We start from the raw sequence: 26,562 nt of genomic DNA on the forward strand, positions 1-26,562 counted from the left end.
ACATTTGTGCTCCAGACCCCTTATAGCTCCATTGCCCTTCTCTGGGCACACTCTAGGGCCTCAATGTCTTCTTGTAGCAAGGGGCCAAACTCATGTCATTAGGATGTTAACATGGAAAACATGAGTCCCTGGGACACCTTCATGCAACTTTTGCTCCTCACCCACCCATGACACCAGCAAACTTTAATGGAAAAGGAAAGGAAAATGGGTTTTGAATGGGTGGCATCAATACAGGAGCCAAAGTCTTTGGGTTCATGGGAGGTTCACATCTGCATACCGTAGGTGGCCCACAGCAGGCAGCCACCACCATTGTGTTTCCCTTGCCCTCTTTCCCTGCTCATCTCACTGCCTCTCTTGAGCTTTGCATTTCAGCATCCGACTGTCCTCGGGGTAAAAATTTGTTGTCCGAGAAAGGGAGAAAAAAGAAAGAAAGATAGAAAAAAAAAGTAATTTACTGTGAAGCACTGGCTGAAAATCATTTTCTGAACCACTGCACAATTTTAATCAGACAACCATACTGTATCCAATCAAGGAAGGATTTGTGAAGGGGGCGGGGGGGTGTTCACCACGGCCTTCCCCAGAGGACTGTAAATCCAAGCTCTGCTCAGGAAGACAAGATGTCTCAGGCTTCACAGCCTGCCCAAACCTAATTTGCACTAGAATTACATGGTCATTACTAATGTATACAGTGACTCAAATTGATTACTTTGCTATTAGTGAGAGCAAGGCGCTCACTTTGGTGACGGCAGCTTCCGACAGAGGGGGAGCACAGCAGGGTGAGAACAAAGCCAAGCGGGGGCTGTGTGTATGGAGGGTGAGGGAGATCATAGGGATGGTGAAGCACTGGCACTGCTGCCCAGAGAGATGTGGGTGCCCCATCCCTGGGGACATTCAAGGCCAGACTGGATGAGGAGCCTTGAGCAGCCTGAGCCAGTGGGGAGCAGCCCTGCCCATGGCAGACGATTGGAGCTCAATGATCTTTCAGATCTCTTCCAACTCAAGACATTCTATGGTTCTGTGATACTAAGTAGAATCCACATGTGATTTTAATCAGACTGAGACACATGGCTCTCATTTGCTCTTCCTTTTACTTTTCTAACTTTTCTGCAATGTTGCATGCCCAGTGAGCAAGTCACAAACACCAAACCACCTACTGGAGATCAAGGCTCTGGCTTACAGGGATGCTAGATGGCCTGATCCAATCTGCCTGGCTCACAGTCAAGGAGATAGGCTGGTCTGACCTATCAGACCTATCAGGTTATGACCTGATTTTTTGTGGAGACAAAGAGTTGGACTCAATAATCCTTATGTGTCCCTCCCATCTTGGGACTATGAGCAGCATCAGGAGGGATGCTGCTTCCAGCTCCAACCAAGCTTGATGCCAATCCTTGCCCCATCACCTGCAGAAAGCTGCTTGAGAAGGTATGCAAGGGTCTGTTATTTGTTCTCTTAGAAAATACTTTTTCTTGGCACAAACCAAACTTACCTCTGTGGATCACCCAACCATCTCCGCTCTGTTTCTTAAGCAGAGCTGGAAGCACTTCATTCCATTTTCCACTTCTGTCCTCAACCGTTGAAGCGCCAGTGGGGAAGCTGGGAGACCAACCACCAGACCTTCCAGCCAGCATCAAAAGCCTCACATTCAGCCCCTCAAAGTGGATATTTTGGAAACATTATGTTGCCACAGTCATTAATTTTTCACATGGCGGGTGGGAAACCTGCCCTGTTTGAAGGGCACGGTGGGAACAGCCAATTGCTCTGTAATATTTTACAGCACAGGAAGGGGGGAGGGGGGGATGTTTGTAGCATCCACCCCAGAGCATCCACGGAGACGCTTCTGATATTTTAAGCAAATACTTCCAGCTCTTGTTCAGCCTTCTCTTCCAAGCCATGGCAAAAGCAGATAAGCCATTAACTGCACAGGCAGATAGCTGTTAGGATGTGTGAGAGAACTGGCTCCACCGCCACTGCGTAGGTGGAGCTGATTAGATGGACCTGAATCAGAAAAAAAGGAACATTTCCCACAAGGCCGCCGATTGCTGATCTGCTTCGCTGCATGGTGAGAAAAGCTTTTCCTGTGTGACTGCAGGAGAAGACAATTCAACATTCAAAAATAACAGCAAAATTGCTCTTCAGTTCCCCACTGAGCCAGGCTACTAGCAGGAATACTTCGGGATTTATACATAATTCCTCCAGAGTTTCATTCACTGCCAGGTAACAAACACACAGGGATAGGATGGGAATGGAAGGATTTGGGGTTTAATTCCAACAGGTTAAAACACAGCACCACAGACTGGGTGATGTTAGCAGGACCTCTGGGTCCATCTGGTCCCACCAGGGCCATGTTACTGCAGGGTTCCCAGCCCCATATCCTTGGCAGCTTTTAGACATGTCCAAGGAGGGGAGCCCACAGCTCTGTGAGGCTCCAGCATACACACATAGAACAACAGTGCTGCCTGATGTTCAGGCAGACCCTCCTGTACTCCAGTTTGTGCCCACTGCCTTGTATCCTGGCTCTGGGCACAACTGAAACGAGCATGGCTTCATCTTCTCTGCCCCATCCCATCCACCATCTCAGCTGGGTGGTGTATTGCCAGAAGGGTCTCTATGGGATCATTTCCCCATGAAAACCAATACCACAAAAAGGCTCATGAGCAACAAAACCTCTGTGAAACTCAGTGCCCATGCACTCACTGCTAGACGAGTTGGCAGGTTCTACACATCCTGGGCTTTGCTATTGATATGTTGCCAGTTGTTCAATGGGCCACCCAATCATCAGGGGAGATGATTCCAGTGATGGACAGGATGCAAAGTTGGGTGCTGCAGCACCTCAGAAACCCTTTCATGAACAAAACCCTCAAGTTTCTGGGTGTGTAGGTTCTCCCCTTTCAGCTGTTGCCTGCTGTATCTAATACATATTACTTTTCTCAGGACAGGGAGTGTTTCCCCACAAGTCACAACTAGCAAACGAGACTCATTTTTTTCCACTGATGTGCAGACTGAAAATCACAAAACAGTGCTCCAAAGTGAGCTGAACACACAAAAATAAAGAGCACAACTGAAAACTGCTCCTCACTAAGTTTCATTTAGGGATGCAAAGCAGGAGCACCGCAGGGTTAAATCCTCACCTTGCAAGAGATTCATGAAGCAGCTGGACTCAAAATCATCTCTTCTGCAGATACACAATTTGGCTGGTCAACTTAAAGGCACTTTCAAACACTACTGCCAAAACCCTTGTCCAGGAAAAATGATTAGCTCCATACTGTCCTGATGTCAGTACAACACTTGAAACAATTCATTTTAAATGGGTATCTCAGTATCACAAGCAGAAAGACTGTTATCACGGGCCAGAGATTCTCGATTCCTATTTCTGGCCACCCAGGCTGACACTGCAGAAGCAGCCTGCCACCAAAAGGCCAAAGCCCAAAAGTGCACTGAGTTGGGACTGACTGCAGCATGAGCAGCTCTGAAACGGGGTGAAGGCACGAGCTGAGAGCCCCTGGGCACAGCAGCAGCTCTCACTGTGATATTACAGACATCACTGTCCTATTCAACACCACTTCCACCCTGATTCAAGTCAAGTGCACTGTTAGGGAGTAGCTGCTCTCCATTTGCTGGCCTCCATCAGGTGAGTCACCCTTAGCACTTCTGCTGCTGCTGTAGTGGGAAGATAGGGAGTGCCTTACCAACAACTGGTTTTTGTTGTGGATGGACATGTATCTGAAGTACAAAGATCAGTCTTCAACTGCACCGGGGAGTGTTTGGGCATCTGTCCTCTCAGCTGAAAAAACATGAATGATAAAGAGGAAGCAGGAAGGTTTAATTAAAACTGTAAGTAACGTGGATAACGTGGAAAAAAGACAAAGCAAAAAGCAATGACCAAGTTCCTGTTCCATAGAGGCTGACACCAGGCAACATACACTGACTTCTAGGCTGTGCAGTGCAAGAGGAAAGGCTAAAATTGAAACACACAAATGTTTTCTGAGGATTTTACCCCATTTTTCTCCAATTTATGTGGGTAGCACGCTTTATGATGGCCTTAGCTAGGAATGCTCTCCTGGTTTTAAAATGTCTGGATTTTGTGGAAGCGTTCTTTGCAAACACTGAAGTATCATGGGAACCATATTCATGTTATAAAGCGATCTGCTTTTGGGTTGTGCTCTGAGCTGAGACAAAGGAAACAAGACTGTTCTTAGAACATCCACATCAGTGATTCACAACATCCAAATAACGCTCCTGATTCATTCTCCATGAAAACAACCCAATCCACCCAGCACAAGATCCTCCCCAAAAGCCATCAGTTCTCACCTTTAGAACTATGAAAAGTTTCTTCCCACAAAGATTCTTATCATGAGCAAATATTCTTAATATTGCCATCTTTCACACTTTCCTTCCAGGCAATCCCACAGGATACAGATTTATGTCTGAAGATGCATACAAGACAATGAGTGACCACCACAAACCAAAGGAGAGCAGCCTTCACCTCTCAAACAATAAACAACATGCATTTATCAACAACACGCATTTATCCAAACTTAGTGATGAAAGTGAAACACCAGGCTTAGATTAATTTCTGAAGATATAACCTACAGTGTAAATTCTGTGTTAATCGTTCTGGGTTTTCTTTGTTTTTTGTTTTAATTTGGAGGGCTATGCATGAATGGGAGAAGCCCACTGCAAATGACAACCGCTGACAGCTACTGGCATGCTGAAGCATCCAAACAATGTGAGGTCATTAGAGGTAAGGGACAATCTGTTTTGTATGCTACAACTATATAAAGATTGCAAGAGATTCAGATTATGACTTATGAGCCTCTGTTGAAAGTTAAATATTTCTTAATTGATTTAATTTACAAACTTCCAGAAACTACCATTTCCATACCATCACACTGAAAGACAATTGCAGGCTGAATTACATTCAGACACGTTCCAGTTATACTCCCAAGGTGTCTACCATCTATTTTTATTGTATTCCTAGAAGGGATTCCATACAGCCCCCAAGTCTGACGTCTGGCTTGGAAAATAGTACAAAGCCTTTTCTGGAGGTCCCTGTAATCCATTCATGCCAGAAAGAGGTCATTTTCATTTCCCACATCTAAATACTGCAGCAAAACCACGTGCGGGCATCACGTTACACAAGAATGAACATTGTTCCAAATCCAACAACATCCAAAAGTTTCTTTATTGTTTTCCTAATTCAGAAAAGGATAATTTATAAAGCCATGGTTTTGCCTTGTCGCCCCCCTCGAAGTACAAAAAAGGCACCTTCCTAACCAAGTACTCAGCCAGCCCTCCCCTCTCTAGCTGTTGTTTGTTTTTCCTGCTGTAGTTCTTCCTCCTTCTTCTTGTGAAGCTTTAGAAGATATTCATCAGGCTCAATTCCTGCCTCCTTTAACTCTGACATGGCTTTTTCCAACCGGTGCAATGTCCGGGCATTCTGCACTTTTCGGGTAACAATGTATAATGTAAACTCCTTGAATCCCATCAGTTTACAGGTGTCCACCTCACAGATATCTTTAACATCTTTGGTTTTGTCCACTTGGGGGAAGAAAACCAAACCAGACATTTTTTCCAGATCTTCAATCTTGACCTGGAATTCAGTCAGCTGGTGACTGAAGCCTATGGGATCATTTGGCACCACAAAAGCACCCAGTGCCAAAGGCTCCGTGGATGTTCGGGTCCGCCGGGCAAGGATCACCTTGTAGAGGTGGGATGGCACTGCCACATCATCCTTTCCAATTACCTGTCAAAAGATACAGATCTAATCAGTAAAGTGGGAAGAAAAACACACAAGACCAATGCAACCACCTCTCAAAAGGAGTCATAAGGCCTAACTACACACCAAAATCACACGTAACACTATGAGATCAGATGAGATGGAAAACATGATTCCATTGCGACTTCTCATCTAGCTGGTCAGAACTGAGCTAGCTGTTCCAAATCTGAATCTCTTTTTCAAGCAGAAACTGGGCAGAGAATGGTTCACTGCAGGGCCATTTGGCCATTGATGGCATAAGACATTCCCAGAAGGTTCTCAGCCCATCACATAACACTACTGACCTCCCACTGTACTATTAAAAACAACATTGCAGACAAAAGGCCAAAAGGTTATCCAACCTTTGACTAGATATTTGGAAAGATGTGAAGCAAGAAGATCTGGTAGAAGAATCAGTTCAATGTAATTATTCCGTTCAGTTGCAGACCAGAGCAACTTCAGTTATAGATGAAACTGAACTGGAACTGAATCCGAAAAACATATTTGGAAACAGGGAGTCAGCCAAGACCCCAGCTCCTAAATCCTCTGGTGCAAATCTGTAAGTGTAACTGACACAAAGGGATGGCAGAGGTTCCTGTCATACTGCATCACATCGTTAACACTTTGAATGCTGTTTTTAGTAACAGTGGCTCTACACGTTTTTCTTTAATTCCTGATCTGACAGCTCCATATCATGCACTTTTTAAACACCCATTTCAAGTCAACTCCTGCTTACCTTCTTCCTTTTGTCCTTCTATAATCCTTACACAGGTAGTACTGAACAGCTACGTTACCTAAAGAAGTATTATTTTGAGGGTGCCTGGATATACATACTGGATGTACTTTGTACATGTACATTGGAAGAGAGGAATCTATTCAAAGCAAATGCTTAATGTGATGCACCTTTTTTTCCCACATTTCACTGAGATTCAATGTAAGGGCTTGCATATCTTGGATTTCCTGCTGTGTCACACACATCACGATCCAGAAATTTAACTGAAGCAACAGGAGATGATGAGGACTTAGAATTCACATGAAACCTGCTACAAACTCACACATCTACAATGCATATACCCAGCTCTGTCTCAAAAGTTGGTCCAGAGGAATACACATATTGATGACAAATGTAATTTTTTCCAGCAGTCATGCATGCATTGTATTGGGCTTTTTCCCCCCCTGCAATATTGCTGAACTGATTGTGCTATGCTGATGAAGTACAACGGGCTCACACAGGGCAAGTCTCAGCTTTGCATAACCCTTCTGTACAATCATCCTTCTAAACACTTCACTTTTTCTTCTGAAGGCAACAGAAGAAAAAGATGCAGGCTCTCTACAAGAACTACAAAAGCGCCGTGCTTTTTAAATGCAATCCCATAATACGGTACTACTTGCAATACTTGCAAAAGCAAATGCTGCTTATTCTTGTGACAACTTTTGTTAGGTACAATTAAAGTGCCATTTCAGGGAAAGCAGGAATTTATTTCATTGCCAGAATCTATCATATTAATTGAAAGCACTTTGCAAACTATGCTGGTATATCAGTTCAGACGTGCTCTGTCCATTTGGATTCAGGATAACTCAACCCCAGAAAAAACACTTTCCATGTACGCTTCGTTTTGAAAGCGTTCAGCACTTCTGTAAAAGGTAATGCATTTTTAAAGCTGAAATTTGCCTGTGGTACTGAAAAGTTTCCTTCAGTCTACTCCAACTGTTAATTCTTTTAGCGCATGAAGTGCCTCCTACCTCTGCTGCCAGTTCTACAACTGACAGCTCCTGAAATCTAATTGGGTTGAAACTGGAGAAAGAACCTTCAGAAGAAAGACAAACCCCTAACTAAGTGTGTTTACTGCATGACTTGTATACACTCATAGTAGTAACTTCACTATCGTCATCTCTGGCAAATACACTCTTAAGATTTCCTTTACTCTGTTACCAAAAACAGAGCATTCCTCCCCCCTTCCCTATACGAGGCTGTTTAACAGCATTGCTGTAGCTTATACTTTTGTACAGCAATCATCTTGCTTTTCCTAAATAAAGCTCTGCTTAGACATCTAACAGCCACTGAAACTGGTAAGCAATAAATAAATGCCTTATGCCAAAGCTACTTTCCTTTTCAACAATGACAGATGTCTTGATAGGGAAATGAGAACTCCTGAGTGTCAAAGCACTCTGCATTTAGCATTCAGTGTGGGTGAAACCAGGGTTACAGCTCCTCAGGATAAACTGCATAAGAAATCAAAACTGACTGACGTACTGGTAATTTTAAAATACACGAAAATTCAGCATCAACCCACTGCTATACCTGGTGGGTTAAAAATGAATTGTAAAAATGAATGGTGCTGGTGTGTAACTTACTTGAGAACGCTGGCATTCAAACTGGGGGGTGGGGGGGGTGCATGTGATGTACTGGGGGTGGGAAGAAGGGAGCTAACCAGCATAAAAAGCCCCAAGGGGGGTAAGGAGGAGGGGATTCGTTTTTCCCTATTCACCCAAGAACAGGCAGTGGGTGATGCTGCTGAAGGCAGGGGTTTCTTTTCTCTCCCTGAAGCTGGCAGAGCTTGTGCTGCACTCCCACCTGCTGCTCACACCCAGGGCAGGGCAGGGGAGAAGAAAAAGGCTGAGTTCAGTTGCACTGTTCCCTGAAGCTTCTGCAGCTCCCTGGGAGAAGAGAGCACACAGGTTAAACCCTGCTCCCCAGGCTTCCCTGGGCCAACCACCTACTCCTCAGCAGCACCCCTGTGTAGCGTGGCACTGCCAGGGCTCCCACATGCTTCTTTTTCCCCTTGACTACGAATACATGTATACATCCTAGGTCCTCCTTAGCCACCCCTTCTCAACACCTCACACACACAAAGCAGCATCTTCTGTCTGCTGCATAAAAGACAAGAGGAAGGGAGAACATGCAGATGGTGCTACAGCGAGTGTCTCCAATTAGGGGATATATGGCACATGTAAAACAAACAGGTGAGTGTGTGTTGAGTGAACTAGCAGAGGGAACAGGGGATTGAGTCTGAGGACTGAGTGGGAGGATAGAAAGGCTGGGGAATTAATAGAGTCGTACACAGAATACTTAGGTATGAAATGGAAATGCTGAATGCCTGGAGTAGGTGTTAAGGGAAAACAGACCCTGTGCTTATGTAATATTATGCAAATATATATATTCTATGCAAAATAATGCACATTTATGCACAGCATATGAAGAAAGGAAGAAAAGAACGGAAGAGAACTAGTTTGAGAAAAAGGAAGGGTTGGCCTTTGGAGAAAAGCAGCTCTAAATACAACTCCGCCGTATACAGGCAAGGGCCATATATGTAATTTATGTACTAGTTCAGTTCCACGCAAGTTCTCATTCGAGAACTTAAATAAAATTTAAATAGTGTACAGGCTTTATCCCAATCCTCTGAATAGCAATAATCTACTCCTGCCATTATTTTGCTAAGTTCTAATACTGTTAAAGTGATTAAGACAAATTCCAGTCTGCCAAAGGCTGGAGACTTAAATGGCATCCTTTCCTTACCCAAATGGGTGTAACTCTGCCTCCAGCATGTTCTGCTGGTAGAGGATACCATCAAGGAAGGAAAACAAAGGATGCCTGACAAAGAATAATTGTGTTGGTTGGGTTCTTTTTCCAGAAGGTCAACACATATGTGAACTTCACACAGAATGCATCACCAATAACCTATGTTGCTAATGGTTCCCTGTTAAAATAGATGCCGAGCACACAGCAGTATTTACATCACCATGCACTGCAATAAATCACTATCTGCTTTTCTACTGGAGTAGACACAGAAGGTGCAGAAGAGTACAGAGATGTCCTCCATACACAGCCCAACAATGTGATTCTGAAGTGAAGTCTGCAAATGAAGAAATAGGTAAGAAAAACAAGCTCAACAAATCACTTCCTAATGCCACCTAGAGGATTTTCCTACCCAGCTACAGAGGTCTGAATCACTTCCTTGATCTGCACCACTCATTTATCTTGATGCATGCCAAACGGGCAGAGAGCATACGCCCCTATTGTAACAGAAGAGAAAATAGGTTAAGATTGCCCAAGTACAGATGCTGACTTTGATTTGTGCCAGTTTACCCACAGGCAGCACATGATATTTCAGCAGTCAATGCCCACAACAGCTATCTGTTCCAGCTGAAAAAGAGCTTTTTTTAATAGTATACATGATTCTAAAACACCAAATACATACAGCCTAGAAAAACACAGCTATGGCATATTGAAAATCACTTCTGTCCCACATGCTTTCACTCCACACTGAGAACAGGCCACTGGGAGAGTTTTCTTTATTCCTGCAAAACTTTAATAGAATCACAGGATGGCCAGGGTTTGCTGTTTGTTTATTGTTCTGACCTCTTGGAGCCACTCTGCTCATTCCCTTTGGTTTTGCTTTGCTCTTGTTTTCCTTGGTGATCTCGTGTTGGCTGAAGCTCTCCCACTGGACTGGTGTCATCTAACACTGCAACATTATGATAATGTCATATTTGGCATGGTGCTTCTTTCTTTTTTATTACTAACATTCCGCAAGTGGGTAAAAATTTGTTATGCTCAATGTTATTCCCAATTAAGTGTGGACAGTGGTCACAAGAATGGGCTATTAAAATGCGTGCAATTCCTGACATCTGGAGATGTTTGCACATTGCTAAAACAAGGAACGTGTTGGTTAGATATTCTACAGGCTTAAGGAGCTCACAGGGATAAATATAAAGACAGAATCACAAAATGACCCGGGTTGGAAGGGACCTCAAGGATCATGAAGCTCCTACCCCCCTGCCTGGCAGGGTCACCAAACTTCCACGTTTACTAAATCATGTTGACCAGGGCCCATCCAACCTGGCCTTGAACACCTCCAAGGACGGGGCATCCACAACATCCCTGGGCAGCCTGTTCCAGGACCCCACCACTCTCCTAGTAAAGATCTTCCCCCTAACAGCCAACCTAAATCTTCCCTACAGAAGAAACAAGATTTCTCAGAACAGTAAGAATTCAGTGAGCTTTGGTAAATTCAGCCTCATACTCAAGTCTCTTGATGGGGATTCTTCCTCAGACTGGCCTTCTGCACAATTTTGACCAAATCATTTAACTGTTTATGCCTGTAGGATGTGCTTTTCAAACGGGAAGAAGGACAAACCTGATATTTGCAAAGTGCTAAGGTAACACAACGAAGAATGAAGCCATTTGCCAATGACATTATTTAAGCTTACGGCGTTAAATAATGTCACTTTCATGGGGCAATCAGACAGGAAGAAGCAGTCCCTAAAAGTCATAGTTTGAGTTTTATGGGAAAGTAAATTCCCATAATAGCATAATAGTCAAATACTTATAAGAATAGCGGAACTGTTGCTCTTATTCCAAATATTAAAACAAAAGTTATCTTATTTTCCTTTCATACTGCACTTGTTACAGATTTCTCACTCTGGGCAGCAATCTTCTTTTAAAAGAAAGGACTCACGAATTTCAAAGTCGTATTTTGCCACCTAGTGACTACAGAATGAAAATCAGCCACGAAGAAAATTAGCCAAAGGGATTTGTCTTTTATCAGCGAGCGCCAGCACTGGGTTGGCAATTATCTGAGATTCCTGTAGAACCTGGTAAACAGAAATCACATTCAATCATGATTTAACTGCCAGCACACACGGAAGAGACGTTGCATCAGAGCATCCCAACATCAAATGCATTAAAGTGATAGCTCCAAAAATTCCCTCTGAACTCCAGTAACCGCTTTCTCCCCCCCACCTCTCTGCTTAATAACTAGAGTTTAGAACAAAGCCACCATTACCACAAGACTGGAAACAAGCAAACACCCAGTTCCCTACAGAACACTGCATCTGGCCATTAATGAAATTAAGATTCTCTCACATTTCTTGAAGTAAAAATTCCAAGGGCATCATTCCTGTTGCCCAAAACAAAACTGAATAAAGCTCTGCTTTGTTTCAGCTGTAACTTATGGTATGATACGGACCAGGTAGTGGAGCATCACTGCTGCTGATACCACCTCAGGTTTGACAAACAGGAGCTTTACTAAAGTTTGCTATTAAATTCTGCATAGACACAGATTGACTATCAGGTAATATAAAATAAAAATCCTTTGCTATCAGCGCAATTCTGCTTAGTTGATTGTTGCTGCAGCGTTAACTGCCTTCACTCTGATTCATTCTTGATTTGTGTTAGGCAGCGCTGACTCTGTTGATAGTATTTTTTTTCCTCAATATGTGACAGAACTTCATCAGATAGCATTGAGAAGAATTGAGAGGTATGAAGGCAGCCCCAGTAATACAGACAACACAGATTAATAAAACCCACATTAACAAACTGCTAGAGAAATTCACAGCCAAGTTCCCCAAATGTGTGCATTTCAGGAAAACTCGTTATGGCTGCTCTGACTGACACTGCCAAATCACTCGGCAGTCTCAAAAAGAAAGGACTAAAAAGAGACAAGAGATTGCAAGGAAAAGAAAAGCTGTGCCTAATAACAGCATTAAAATTCATCTCTACTTCTTTCTTTTTTAAATAGAGTGTATAGGCATTCCAATGCCATATTTATGTGATGACAGACTACTGCTCCCACACAATCCATTTGGGTTACGCTTAACGCGAAGTAATACCTAGCCCACTACAGCCCCTAACACCACACTCTTCCTATAACCAAAGAACCTTCAGGAGGGTTATGGTGCTAAATGAAAGCAACCCTGTAAATCTATCCTGCACCTTTGGTGTCTCTGCTCCTCCCATCTTAACTCGGTGTCTATTATTTTCACTTGTACATCATGTCTAAATTTAGGGTTGAATGAGCTCTGGTCACTGACGCCAGCTGACCCAAGATCCAGGCCTCTGAATGTAAGTTTTATGGGATGTGTGCACCAGGTCTACATCCATAAGGGGTCTGCGTAGCCCTGAGTCCATCTGGAGCAGCCAACAAAGGGTAACAGTCCCCAGGCTTGTTTCTACCTTTAACAAAAACTGCTTCTCTCATGCTATGTCAGCTGGGAGAGAATCTCTGCTACTTCTTGACTAGGGAAAACCATAAGTACCATTTTCTGTTGGAGAGGAGCACTGTGTTTCCCAGGCACTTATTTGCCACAGCAATAGGTGACAAGTAAGTGTACCTTCTGGTACAGCTGCTGTGCAATCCCCATGTCCAGCCCAGGAAAGTAGTTATTCCATTATGAAAATTAGCATGAGCTCAGGGTATCACTGAAAAGTAGAAGAAAATGTATTCTTCAAACAATAAATATAAACATATAAAAGGTACTTCACCTTGTCAAGCATTGCAAAACCTTTCTTAATGTTTACTATGAAGGCACAAGGGAAGAAGAGGGTAAGGAGTTGAGCACCACCCAGAAGAATTACTGCAGAATCTGTATTTCAATCTCCAAATCTGCTGACAGAGAAAAAATCACTGAAGCGACAGTCAATGGGGAATGTATCAAATGAGACGCTGTCATTTTGATTTGATCTGGACAAAGACAAAAAACCTGCATCTGCCTCTGCAATGACACAGAACAGATTTTTCCTGTTGGCATTCTATTTTACATATATACTCAAAAATGTATTTCTCAGATACCAAGCATGGTCATCAATCTACTCTACGCAATAAAAGCCGCTGCTGGAGACAGATGAAATGACAGATGAAATGACAGAACATATCTGAGGATACAGCAAGTTCAGCCAATAGATAGAACAACGCTGGCATCTATGGAGTTCAAGGTTAATTCCCTTTCTGGAATTAAACAGCAAATGGTACCAGAGTCCAAGCAGGAACTGGGAACAATGCCATGACCGATGCTCTGTTTTTCCTCTATAGTGATCTAAAAATAACCTTTTTGGATGTCTGATGAGAAAAACACCAGCCTGTAAAGCCACGGATACATATTTCCTCACTTCTTTAGCCAAAAACAAGGAAACTGTGATTGAACAGAGGATCTGAAACAAATCAATGCAGACACATTCACTGCAGTTTTCCTTTTTTCCACAGGTCTGGTCCTGAAGGAGGAGAAAAACATCAGAAAGGAGCTCAGCCTTAAGTTATGTCGACAGATTATATGTTGTGAATTTCAGTGCTTTCACATATACCACAGCACTTTCGTTAAACAACACAAAGAAAAAGGACACCTTCCCACATCAGCTTCCTAAGCTGAAAGAATGAGAACTAAAAGCCTTCCTTTACTAAGTCATTTGTTTGAACATAACACAGTTCACTCCTAAGATCTACGTCCCCTTCCAATTCTGTTGAAACACTCAAAGGTTCTTGTTTTGGGGCAGACTACCAAAATCAATGACAATTACACCTGAGATATGCTTGAAAAGAACTTCTCTCCAATGTTTTGACAGGTTACATTTGCTCTTCTAAGAGTATATGATGATATAGAGAGGGGGAAAAAACCCATACCTTTCCACCCTGAGCTCATCCTAAAAGAGAACTTCTATGTCAAACAAAGGAGCTTTCAAATTAACAAAACCATTCTCAGTCTGTGTTTATTCATGATTAGGAGGGTACTCCAAGAGGGTCCAACTCAAATAATGGAGTCTTTAAAACAACACCCCACACATACACATAACACCCTCCCCCCCAAAGTTTACATAGTACTTTTCCACCTATGGACAGCATTATCTGTTCTTAAATACAGCTCAAACACAAATCAATCTAAGGAATGAATTTCACCCCAAGGGAGATGACTGAAGGATTTATGAATGTGGCCAAATGGTGAAATGAAAACACAAATCTGATCATTCTGCCGATTTCAGTTCCACACTGCACTTCACTTCGTAGTTTATATTAAAACCGAAACTGATAAAACATTCATAAAAGATCAGAGTTGTCATCAAACCCAGAGATGATGAAGACAAGAACAGAACGGTACGATAATCAAAGCGGCACGGACATTTTGTGCCACTGCTATCACAGTATCCTACTATCGAGTTACTATGAATAAAGGCAGTAAGATGCAGTGCTTGCCCTTCTTTTTACCTGCAGAACACCAACATTTACATTTCAAAACCCAAATGTAAAGACACGATCGTTTTTCAGAGAATGTAACCTAAGTAAACACTTTCTCCAGAGAAAAATTAGAGAAAGATGACCAAGATTAAATCAAATCAGTACATAGGTGCAGTTGATAGATGATTCAATGGCTTCCTGGAAAATCATTTTCAGCTATAACATTTCCAAGTCAGCCCAGGATTTTCATCTCAATCTAACACTAATATGCATTTTTAAAGATAAAAACAAATGCAATACCCTGACAGCTACAAGGGAGATGATTCCAGCAAGTTCTGCACAAGTTCTGGGGAACTCTTAAGGTACCATTCCATGCAATAGTCAGCCAAATGCTCAGCTCAGTGTTGCTAAAAGAGAACATCTCTTCCTGTGCTTTTGCCATGTACCTCACTCTGTTAACAGTACGCACTCAGCTCCTTTGTGCACTGATGTATCTTTCAACTGCAGTAGAAAAACAAGACCAAAACCCAAAGAAAATGATCGAATATGGATGGTTCTCTATTGCACTGGTTAATTAAGCACATTATAGAAGGAAGTGACAACCAACACATGCAGACAAGGTCGAGGACTGCTAAGTATCATAGGCAGTAGCAAAATCAGCCTTCTCTCCTTTAGCTGGCAAGGAACTAAAGGCAGACTGAAGTCAGCTTTGCCACTAACTTATTACATGACACTGGACACATCCCCTTACTACTTGCTGATGACACCAAGCTGAGTGGTGCAGTCGATACGGTGGAGGGAACGGATGCCATTCAGAGGGACCTTGACAGGCTGGAAAGCTGGGCTCGGGTGAACCTAATGAGGTTCAACACGGCAAAGTGCAAGGTTTTGCACTTGGGCCGGAAGAACCCCAGGCACCTGTACAGCCTGGGAGGAGTTGTCCTTGAGAGCAGCTTGGCAGAGAAAGACCTAGGGGTCCTGATAGATGAGAAACTTAACATGAGCCAGCAGTGCGCTCTGGCAGCTCGGAAAGCAAATGGGATCCTGGGCTCCATCAGGAGAGGGGTGGTCAGCAGGGATAGGGAGGTGATCGTCCCTCTCTACTCTGCTCTTGTGAGGCCCCATCTGGAGTACTGTGTCCAGGTGTGGAGCCCTCAGTACAAAAAAGATATGGAGATTTTGGAAAGGGTCCAGAGGAGGGCCACAAAGATGATCAGGGGGCTGGAGCACCTCCCCTATGAGGACAGGCTCAGGGAGTTGGGTTTGTTCAGCTTGGAGAAGAGAAGGTTGCGGGGTGACCTCATTGCAGCCTTTCAGTACCTGAAGGGAACTTACTCCCAGGAAGGGAGTAAACTCTTCGAAAGGGCTGATAACAGCAGGACACGGGGAAATGGTTTTAAGTTGAAGGAGGGAAGATTTAGGTTGGATGTTAGGGGAAAGTTCTTTACTAGAAGAGTGGTTAGGTCCTGGAACAGGCTGCCCAGTGAGGTTGTGGATGCCCCGTCCTTGGAGGTGTTCAAGGCCAGGTTGGACGGGGCCCTGGGCAACCTGATCTAGTAAAGGTGTATGTTTGGTGGCCCTGCTGGGCAGGGGGGTTGGAGCTACATGATCCTTGAGGTCCCTTCCAACCCGGGTAATTCTGTGATTCTGTGATTCTGTGTTTCTAGAAAATTGTTTTAACCAGTATTTTATATAATAGCTGGAATTTTTCATGTTGCTATCATTGATCACAGGTAGCTGTAATTCTGCTACATTCTATAATTTGAAACAGATCAGGCCATGTTTGTACCTGGCTGGGAGATCTCTAGTTATGACCTTTCTGTTGCTACATATGAATTTCAGTGGCTGAGAATCTGTCATTCTTTTCTTTTTCCCATTAGTGAATAATTTTACTGGATGGTAAGAGGCCACTGTCTATCTAGAAGTGCAGATTCTTGAAGAAGATTTAAAATGTTTATCCTTGAGAACCAGCATTACTTGTTGTGTGCCCCGGTGGCGCAAGTGGTAGGAATGCCGTGTTGCAACACCGGAGGCCCTGGGTCCGAATCCCCCCTGTGGCGCAAGTGGTAGAAGTGCCACTCTGCTACACAGAGGCTCAAATCCCGGGGGGTTGGACTCGATGATCTCTAAGGTCCCTTCCAACCCGCACGAGACTATGATACTATGATACTATGATGATACTACTACTAATTTATCCACCTGACAGTGAGCACATTTGTCACCTTCCTCACACGGCTAAAGCAAGAGCTGAAGTTTGAAACCGCCACCAGGTATGAAAAAGATGCATTATCACCACTGTACTTTGATGTGTATAACACATGACTGGCTGAGAAACAAACAAACCAGCCAGACAAAAAAAAAAAACAAACAGAGCAACAAAACAACAAAACCAAAGCTGTGATTTCATCACAGTCAAGGTTATAGATGCGTGGGTGATATATGGGATAGCTTTCAAAGAAAGAAAAACCTAAAAGCGAGCATTAAAAATTAGACTCTTTCCCAACCGTGTTCCAAGCTCAGTCAAACAGCAATCAGCTGTACATTTATACTGGAGAAAGAGTGCCTAAATCTTAGAGCTGAACAAGCCAGCATTAAAATATCAACATCTCTTTCTTTTGCAACTCTCACACGCCTTTGAAACAGGGTTGTTATTTTTTGCTTTTTTTCTTTTTTTTTTTAACAGAAGCAGGCTCATTCATTGCTCCTTAGGGAATGGGCTGGACAGATGTATCACTTGCAAGCTGAGGTTGCTGTTAATCTGAATACTTATTTTCAAGGCAAAGTGTTTTTTCAAGAGGTGTAAAATACTGTATTTATTATTTGCATTACACAAGCTAGCATCTAGCAACTGAAAACAACAATAATATGTCATTACAGTAAGGGCAGAAGAGCGTAGTAAGGTCTTTTTAAAACCTTACTATGCTGAGATCCTTCAGATGCGTGAACACATCCTTATAAAGACTAAATCAAGACAAGTAACAATAAATTCACCTCTCAACATGATAGCCTCTCCTGTTTGTCTGTCAGTGATGGTTTCCAGAGCCCATGCATGATGAAATGCAAATCTTCAGAGTATTCAAAGCAAGTAATAAAAATGGGAAGGTACCATCAGCAGTTACACCGTATTCACCTAACGCCTCCCAGATGAATGAGGTCTTGTAATTGATGCTGATATTCTTAGACGGGTCTCTGCAACTGAGATTTAAAGCGATGTGTATGGGGTATTAACAAGAAGCTGCTTTTGAAACTGTCTTTAGTGGAGCACATGCATCATGTAATCACTGCTAACCCAGCAGCATACATACCTACCTGGTACGTAACACTCTTCTTTCCATCATTACTTGTTTGAGGCAAGGTCAGAGGTCCAGAAACCACCCAAACATCCTCAAATCTTTCCGTCAATTCCCGACAATACATTTCCATTCTGAAACACATTTGTTAAACCATTAGATTATTAGTTCAAATGGTTCTACCACATTACTGCATTGGTGTGATACCCTCAAGGAATCAATGTCCCGCAACAGTTCTTCCTGTAGAATCATAGACTGGCCTGGGTTGAAAAGGACAACAGTGATCATCCAGTTCCAACCCCCTGCTATGTGCAGGGTCGCCAACCAGCAGACCAGGCTGCCCAAAGCCACATCCAGCCTGGCCTTGAATGCCTGCAGGGATAGGGTATTCACAGCCTCCTTGGGCAACCTGTTCCAGTGCGTCACCACCCTCTGTGTGAAAAATTTCCTCTTAATATCCAACCTAAACCTCCTCTGCCTCAATTTTAAACCATTCCCCCTTATCCTATCACTGTCCACTCTCGTAAACAGTCATATCCCCTCCTGTTTATATACTCCCCTCAAATACTGGAAGACCTCAATGAGGTCTCCCTGGAATGTTCTCCAAGCTAAACAAGCCCAGTTCCCTCAATCTTTCCTCACAGGAGAGGTGCTCCAGCCCTTTGATCATCTTAGTGGCCCTCCTCTGGACCTGCTCTTATGAACTTATGAAAACTACAACCTGGCATTTTTTGCTAAGTTTATTTAATGCTCTTTGCATAAAAATGGTTAAAAATTAAGTAGTTTCTCCTGAAATAGTAACATCGTTTTCTAAACCAGCTAATTTATATTATAATTTACAGAATAAAATACTCCTCCAAATAAAGAGGTGTTTCTGGATCACACCTATATTTTACAAAATGGGAGGCTATAGCCTCTCTTTGATCTAACATCCCAAACACTACAGAAGTCACATTAAGAGAGTTTCATCTCCTTCTCCCTCTTGTTCTTCATACCTATCACTTGGGTCACCTTCAGAAGTCCTCATCTGTTCATAACTCTGAGTAAAACCAGATAGTGAGTTAACTGAACTCACACAAAGCAGAATGAGCAGGAATCAGACCTTCCTTCCTTGGTGACAGTGAAGTGCCAAACAGTGATAAGCCAAAGCACTGACCACAAGCTACGTTTTTTCTGCTGTCATCAGCTTTGCTTCCAAACACCCAGCTCTCCTGGCTGCCTAATCACATGGCAATACAAACACCACCCAGAATAAGGAAAGAAGGGGAATAAATGCAACAAGGAAACAGACTGCTGCTAGCAGCAACAGGGACAGAGATCAGACAACAGTAATACAAAAATGCATTCAAGACAGAAAATAACAGTGAAACACCACAACAGAAAGAAATCTCCCTATTGGTAAGAAAAGAATGAGGAGTAACTACTAAGGTGCAGTTAGACAACATCATCAAATGAATCTAACAGCTTACTATCCGATAGCTTCCTGAAAGAGTCCTGCTCTCTCTCCTTTCACACTGCTCCCCTTGCTTGCCCCACCTGAATAGTCCTGCCACACCTTGCACGTTTGCTGTGGCATTCATCTCTCCAGCTGATCCAATCTACTGATCCTGCAGAAAGGTAACCAACCAAACGTGATTCAGCTTAAATGGGTTAGTAAACAGAGTCAACTCACCATAGGCTCAGAGAAGAATCAGAGCTGGAATGAGGAAAAGCAGCAAAAATACATGGCTGGAGGGCAAACACCACTTCAAAAAGCAACAGGCTTAAACTAAGCTGTCTGCACCTCAGAAGACAATTCCAGAAGCAAGGAATTAAAAATAGAGAAAAGAAGGACGTACTAAGGCCAGGAAGGATACAACACATGCACAAAGTATTCTTAAAACCACACAGCATCAAAAAGAGCAACTGGCAAAACAAATGGCAGGAATACCTGTTTTGTGGATTTAAACTGTGAGGATAAGGCACTGATGTTGGCAGAAAGAGCTAACAGCAGCTTAAAATTGTGGGGCTTAAAATTGACAGTGCCAGGGGGGAATTCTGAGACGCTCCCTATTATTTCCTGATCAGGCACTGATTCTGCTCAAGAGAAATAAAGAGTGATTCCAGGCCTAAACTGGCTCAGACACCTAGCTTTGGTATAAGGAAATGTTATGCTCAAATACTCGTGGTGTTAAAATAATACAAAAACATCTCTTAAAATGTTATTGCATTTTATTTGTCTATAAAAATAGTATAACCTTACTGAATGCCTCATATGATTTTATATGCATTCTTGTAAAATCAGAATGCAGTGTGTTGTTGAACAATGATGCATTTTTAATAGACTTCTAGTACAATGCTGCACATAGTTTTTCTAACCTTCCCTTGAGCAAACCTTGTAAAATTCATTGTTTTCCTCTCCTGTTTCCAAGTCTTCTCTTCCTATGTGCTACATGAGAAGCACAGAATGACTTCTAGTTCTATTAGCGTGGGGCGTTTTTTTTCCTGCTCTGGGGAAGGAAAGAATAAAACTCTTACAGAAAGAAAGGTAATATTTATCTTCCACTCACTTCACCTCAAAGCTGATCCAGACAGCATTCACAAGATGCAGAGAATTTTTTTCCTGACAGCCCCTTGGAAGCCAGCATTGTAAGGAACACCTGAGCTGTGACCTCAAGCAGTCACAGCTCGGGAGGGTGCACTCAGTTCTTCTATTCAAAGTGAACAAACATCGTTGTCCTCTGAAGTACTACTTTTGGGGGACAGGGAGGGGAGAGAGATTAAGACTAGATCTAAACAGCTAAACCCCTTCTTCACTTTTACTGAGCTTTCCTTAAGGACAGAGAAGTTAAGTCTGGTAACTTTACCCACATCAGACAGAATAAATTGTATTCTGAATACACAGAGATGGCTGACGTGATCTCTACAGATAGCCCATGAAATGCTTTAGAATACTTTGACATGAGGAAGCTTTATAAACGCAATATTTCAGCCTGACGCTTTTCACTTAGTTCTCTTCTAAGTAACTTCTCACCTGTTCCAAAATCCAGCATTATTTTCATAGTTCTGAGGCACAATGTTAGAGAGATAAAACGTTTCAGCCATCGCTCTCTGCATAAAGAAAGAAAGTAGTATCATTTCATTGAAACACCTGAGCTGTAAATACATCTCAGAAGCTTCTGGATCACAAACCATTTCTATGTAGTTCATTCTTAACAATATTAACATAAAAAAACCTAAGTCAGAATATCTAGAAAAACAGATTTGGATTAAGAGGTACATAACTTAAGTGGCAAAGTAAGGGGGTCCAACAGCTACACACACACACACAAGAAAATATGGGAGAAAACAATCCAAAACCTTAACCCAAAATCTTCATAGGTTCTATATGCTTGTCAGTGCTTTTCAGATACTTCTCCATCCAAGCAAAGGGGCTGACAGAACTGCTTAGAATAACAGGCAAACTCTATCTGCACTGATTGAACTGTGGAATTAGGGTTTTACAACACTGCTCGTATTGGAAAGACTGTATTATATCAATGCACTTCAAAGCAGGAGGAGGATCATCCTGTCCAGTTAGCTCACCTGCTAGAAACCCCAGGTATCACAAATAACCACATAAGGACACTTCCAGAAGGAATAAAACAAGTGGTCCCTTCATCCAACCCAATGCCGCTGTCGCTGTGCCCCAGAGTGCAGAGCAGAAATACAAATTCAAACTGCTACTTAATTGACAAATTGCCTGCATTAGGCACATTTCACAAGAGGATCCAATAAATCCACATTGCTTTGTTCGGCAGCCAAGGCATTAGGGCATGCCTTTCTTACAACTCAAACAAACGGCAGGTGAAGACATTTTATAGACCGAAAGAACTATGGCAAAAGAAGGTTCTAATTTACCTTGTGCACACTGCCAGAAAGGAAAAAGCTTTGTAAATCATCCAGTCAATCCTCTTGCCAATGTGGGATAGTACTTAGCGGTACATTTGCATTGCCCAATCTAGTCTTAAATGCCTCAACACCTGTTGGCCAGAATGAAGTCATCTCTCCGTGTCTCCCTTTAACCTGAGCTTCAGAGCTTTTGTGGTTTGGCTGGTGAATGTTCTCACCTTAGTTACACTGACAATGAGACATTCAAGAGGACTAGAATTGTTCAACACTATACAGTACGAGACATGTATCACCTCTGCCAGACATGCTAACCTAGGTCTGATTCAATGAAGAGAGGTGTGGCAACACAGGACAATCAGGGCACTCAATTTAGACACTCAAAGTACGCTGAGAGCATCCTACAGCACTCAGGTCAAGTAGAGTCCAAGTTGACATCTGTGTTTCAACAAAGAGACCATATTCCATCTCACAACACACAGAACATGATATATCACTCCTAAGGGTCATCTGACCCTTTCTGACCAAAAAAATAAAGGAACCTCAGAGTTTTAAAAATAGTAATAATAATACAAAATTCCTACTGTTGAAAATTTGTTATCTCCTGCTGGTGCCATGTGTCCTCGTGACCACCCACTCCCAAGGTAGTCTTCATTGACAGCACTGAACATCAGAGGGATGTTAGGATCTGGTCGGAATTTACAGTGCCTTCGGTCTGCGTTGCCTAAGGAATAACACATACACAATTGTCATCATTAGGTTAACAACAAACATCTCCCCAAACCACCCACATTTAAGGACTCAACCCATTGAACTGATTCTAAATGAAGTATTTTTCTCCTCAAACACAGAAGAGAAGGAATCTCCTCACAGATCCCTGCTCCGGTTCTACATTCCTCCCCACAGCTCTTCCCTATTTTCCCTGATACAGACTCACTAACATGCTTTCTGCTTTACAGAGATAAGCAAAAGCAAAATAGCCTTATCATAAAGACAGATGAATGCTAAAGGTAAGACCACTAGGGATATAAACCAGTACAGAAACTCTCTTTGGGACCACAAAGACACACAGACCCTCACCAGTTCCAATTTAATGTCTGAACAAACTACAAGCATCTCTTCTTCAAGGTCTAGCCTGGAAATTAAAATGGTTGTGTTTCAAAACAGTTACAGTTGGCAAAAGAAATTAGCCCACTCAAAAGAACATTGTTATTTCTTCCTCACAAGCATAGAACTCAGAAAAGAGCTCTCCTATTCCTCTCCAGGATTCCTGTGATGCCTCTCCAGTTATCTGGATGAAATGCATAAAGATGACTATGCCCGAGCCATTTGATGCCATCTATCTTTTGAGATAGAAGGAAGGAGCTCTCACTTCTTTCTTTTTTTTTTTTTTTCCTCTCTCCCCATCACATAATCTAAAAACGCAATGATTTTGTGGCAAACACAACATCAAGTTATGCCTCAAATCTCAGTTTCAATAGTTATCAAATATAAATCTTGAGCTGAATGCCTCGAGATGTTTAACTTCAATTTGCTGTTTGCTGCACCTGATCACTTGGAAAGCATTTGAACAATTCGACTGTTAAGTCCCACTTGAAAGTAAGCCTGGAATTACTGCTTTCTTCTCAGAAAGAAGTGGAATCGATGCTACTTAGGGGGTGGCCATAAATATTTTCAGGATCACCATTTTAATTTTGAAAGGTAATTTGCAGACAATGATTAAGATATATTTAGAGAGGTACAGCTTTCATAAAACATTTTACAATCACACAGTTATCTCCATTATTAATATCTGCTGCATAAAAACTGAACTAATGCAATAAACTTAATTTACAATGACTGCACGCCATTCATATTTCATTCAGCTCTGACAGCAAAAATCACTGAGCATTTGTCTTGCATAAAGAACGAGGCAGAGCGTATTAGATAATGCACATAAGAAAACACAGCAGAACTGCAGGGAAGTAGGTAATGACTGCAGGGAGTAGATATGCATTATCTGGCTCTGAGCAACTGTAGCTGTTGATGCCCTCGACTCCATTTTCACCTCCTGACCTCCAACCCCCACATCCTCTGGCACAACTTGAAGCCATCACCTGAGAAGAGACTGACCCCCACCTCTTCTTCATGCAACATGAAACACCCTCCCTTCCACATGCAACCCTTGGGCTGAATGTATCTTGTAGGCTTCGGGACTGCGATGTACAATACCAGACTAATGCAAACAAGCAAACGAAGTGCCATATCTCTTTCAATTTCACTAACAACATCAACCTTAACACTGTAAAGTAGCTGACACCCACCCAGTGGCCCACTGCCTCTTGTAGTGGGTAGAAAAATCCATATAACAGAATCACAGAATGACCCAGGTTGGAAGGGACCTCAAGGATCATGTAGTCCCAACCCCCCTGCCTGGCAGGGCCACCAAACATACACCTTTACTAGATCAGGTTGCCCAGGGCCCCGTCCAACCTGGTCTTGAACACCTCCAAGGACGGGGCATCCACAACCTCCCTGGGCAGCCTGTTCCAGGGCCTCACCACTCTCCTAGTGAAGAACTTCCCCCTAACATCCAACCTAAATCTTCCCTCTTTTAACTTAAAACCATTTCCCCGTGTCCTGCTATTGTCAGCCCTAATGATTAGGAAGCAAAAGAAGCATGTGCTTCTTTTGTAAGAAGCACATGCACCAATATCAAGAGATCACTACAGGTTATTTTTTCCTCCCAGCATATTCATGGGCCCACCTACTGTAGGCCGCAAATCTCATTCCAGGCACCATAAATGAAAGGAAATAAAGACCCACGTACCCAGCATCTTCTGCTTTGAAATATGTTCAATCACCCATCTAGGCACACGTTTTGCCTGGTCATAAGACAGTGCGTGATTCGTGTAACACCTGGTCTCAGTTCCAGCTTCAGGGAATCCGTATTTTTCCAGCAGAGACTCTTCTACTGGCTCTAAGGAGAAAAAAATAAACAGAAAGCAACGCAAAGATGATCAGAAACGGGGCAGGAAGGGATGCATCTCCGCGGTTTTAAACATGCTGTACAGGAAACTGCTTGAAATTAATGCCAGAATAACACAAACCCACCCCACCGTACCCACATCCCTCAGTGCCACATCCCCACGGCTCCAGGGACGGTGAGCCCCAACCAGCCGGGTAAGGCCGCTCCGAGGGGAGCGCTGCGGGCTCCCTTCAACCCACAGCTCTTACCCTCGGGCAGGGCTCGCTCGGAGCCCGGTTCCGCTTGGCTCTGACTGCGGAGGAGCCGCCATGCAGCCCAACACGACACAGTAACACCCGCCGCTGCACCGCAGATGAAGCCGCCTAAGAAACGGCGGTGGCGGGGCACGGCCGCCATGATGGAGGGAAGGAGGCAGGCGGTGCTGCGCTGCAGCGACCTCTGTCTGCCCGCCATGGCAGCGTCACCTCAACTCCACCACGACGGGAACGAGTTAAAAAGGGAGTTCCTAGAGAGCTGTAAATAACGCAGAGGAATAACGCAGCAGGAAATTAAACAGATTAGTGATAGGTTTTCCTACTACTACCAGCAGCTCATCCCAATAAGCCAAAAAAAAACCTCAGAAAAAACAATCAGTTTAGAAACGGAAACCACCAATGGCTACGAGCTCCCACCATCGCTTGCCTGAAGGATCATAGAATGGTTTGGTTGGAAGGGGCCTTGAAATGTGCCCAGTTCCAACCCCTGCTGTGTGCTGCCTGCCCACAGCCTGGCCCCGAGCACCTACACCTATTGACAGCAGTGCCTTGCTGCCCCCTCGAGTGAAGCTTTTCCCCCCTGATATCTAACCTAAATTTCCATCTTTTTGTTTAATGCCATTCCCCCTTGTCCTGTTGCTATCAGACTGTGTAAAAAGGTGCTCCCACTCCTGTTTATCAACTCCCTTCAAGTAGTGGAAGGCTGCAATGAGGCCTTGTCTTCTCCATGTTGAACAAGCCCAGCTCCCCCGAACTTAATAGCATAGGTGTTTCTGTGAGCACCCTTGTGGCCTCACAGAATTACAGAATGACCCGGGTTGGAAGGGACCTCAAGGATCATGTAGTTACAACCCCCCTGCCTGGCAGGGACACCAAACATACACATTTACTAGATCAGGTTGCCCAGGGCCCCGTCCAACCTGGTCTCCTCTGAACCCACACCAAAACAGCTCTGTGCCTTTCTTATGCTGAGTGAAGGCCAGCTGTACTTCCATTGGAAGCGTCATACCTTTCTGCCTCGTGTTTTGGGAGTTACATAACTCACCAGACTGAGAGAACATTAAGAAGTTCCGTATTTAATGACTTCTTACAATGTTTTTCGAGATCTAGACACCTCTGTCTAACTCAGACTTCTTGGATGCCCAGAGGTGATGAACAGAAGCTCTGCTCCAGTCTCAGCTCTAATGCTCACCCTTTGCTGAGAGCTGGCAGGAGAGAAGACACTAGAATACAAAGTCCTGGCATTGAGCTTAGCTCCCATCACTGCCAGCTGTAGCTGAACGACTGGGCTTGCTATTGGAACAACTTAGCATGCACATAATACTGTTTGAACTGTTCTTCCCTGGGTATGAAACGCACAGAGCTACAAGCTTAGCTATTATCTTAGCTAATTCCTTCTTCCCTTTGCAAACCATGAGGAGAGGCTGAGGCCTCTACAGTCATTTAGCAACAGACAGCATTGAAACACCAAAAGGTCCTTCTA

At 43.3% G+C, this 26,562-nt stretch overlaps 1 protein-coding gene across 1 annotated transcript; it reads right to left on the reverse strand.

Moving 5' to 3' along the window:
- Window positions 1-5,151: 5,151 nt before the first annotated feature.
- On the reverse strand, window positions 5,152-25,295 carry EXOG (exo/endonuclease G). Its single transcript, XM_015852887.1, has 6 exons — window positions 25,074-25,295; window positions 24,667-24,816; window positions 22,442-22,581; window positions 21,004-21,080; window positions 18,010-18,124; window positions 5,152-5,743 (listed from the first exon to the last, which is right to left on the reverse strand). The coding sequence occupies exons 1-6, from the start codon at window positions 25,276-25,278 to the stop codon at window positions 5,282-5,284; spliced, it is 1,149 nt and encodes a 382-aa protein (XP_015708373.1). The 5' UTR covers window positions 25,279-25,295; the 3' UTR covers window positions 5,152-5,281.
- Between the last annotated feature and the right edge of the window lie 1,267 nt (window positions 25,296-26,562).

The sequence above is a fragment of the Coturnix japonica genome, chromosome 2, assembly GCF_001577835.2.
Source record: "Coturnix japonica isolate 7356 chromosome 2, Coturnix japonica 2.1, whole genome shotgun sequence".
Taxonomy (NCBI): domain Eukaryota; kingdom Metazoa; phylum Chordata; class Aves; order Galliformes; family Phasianidae; genus Coturnix; species Coturnix japonica.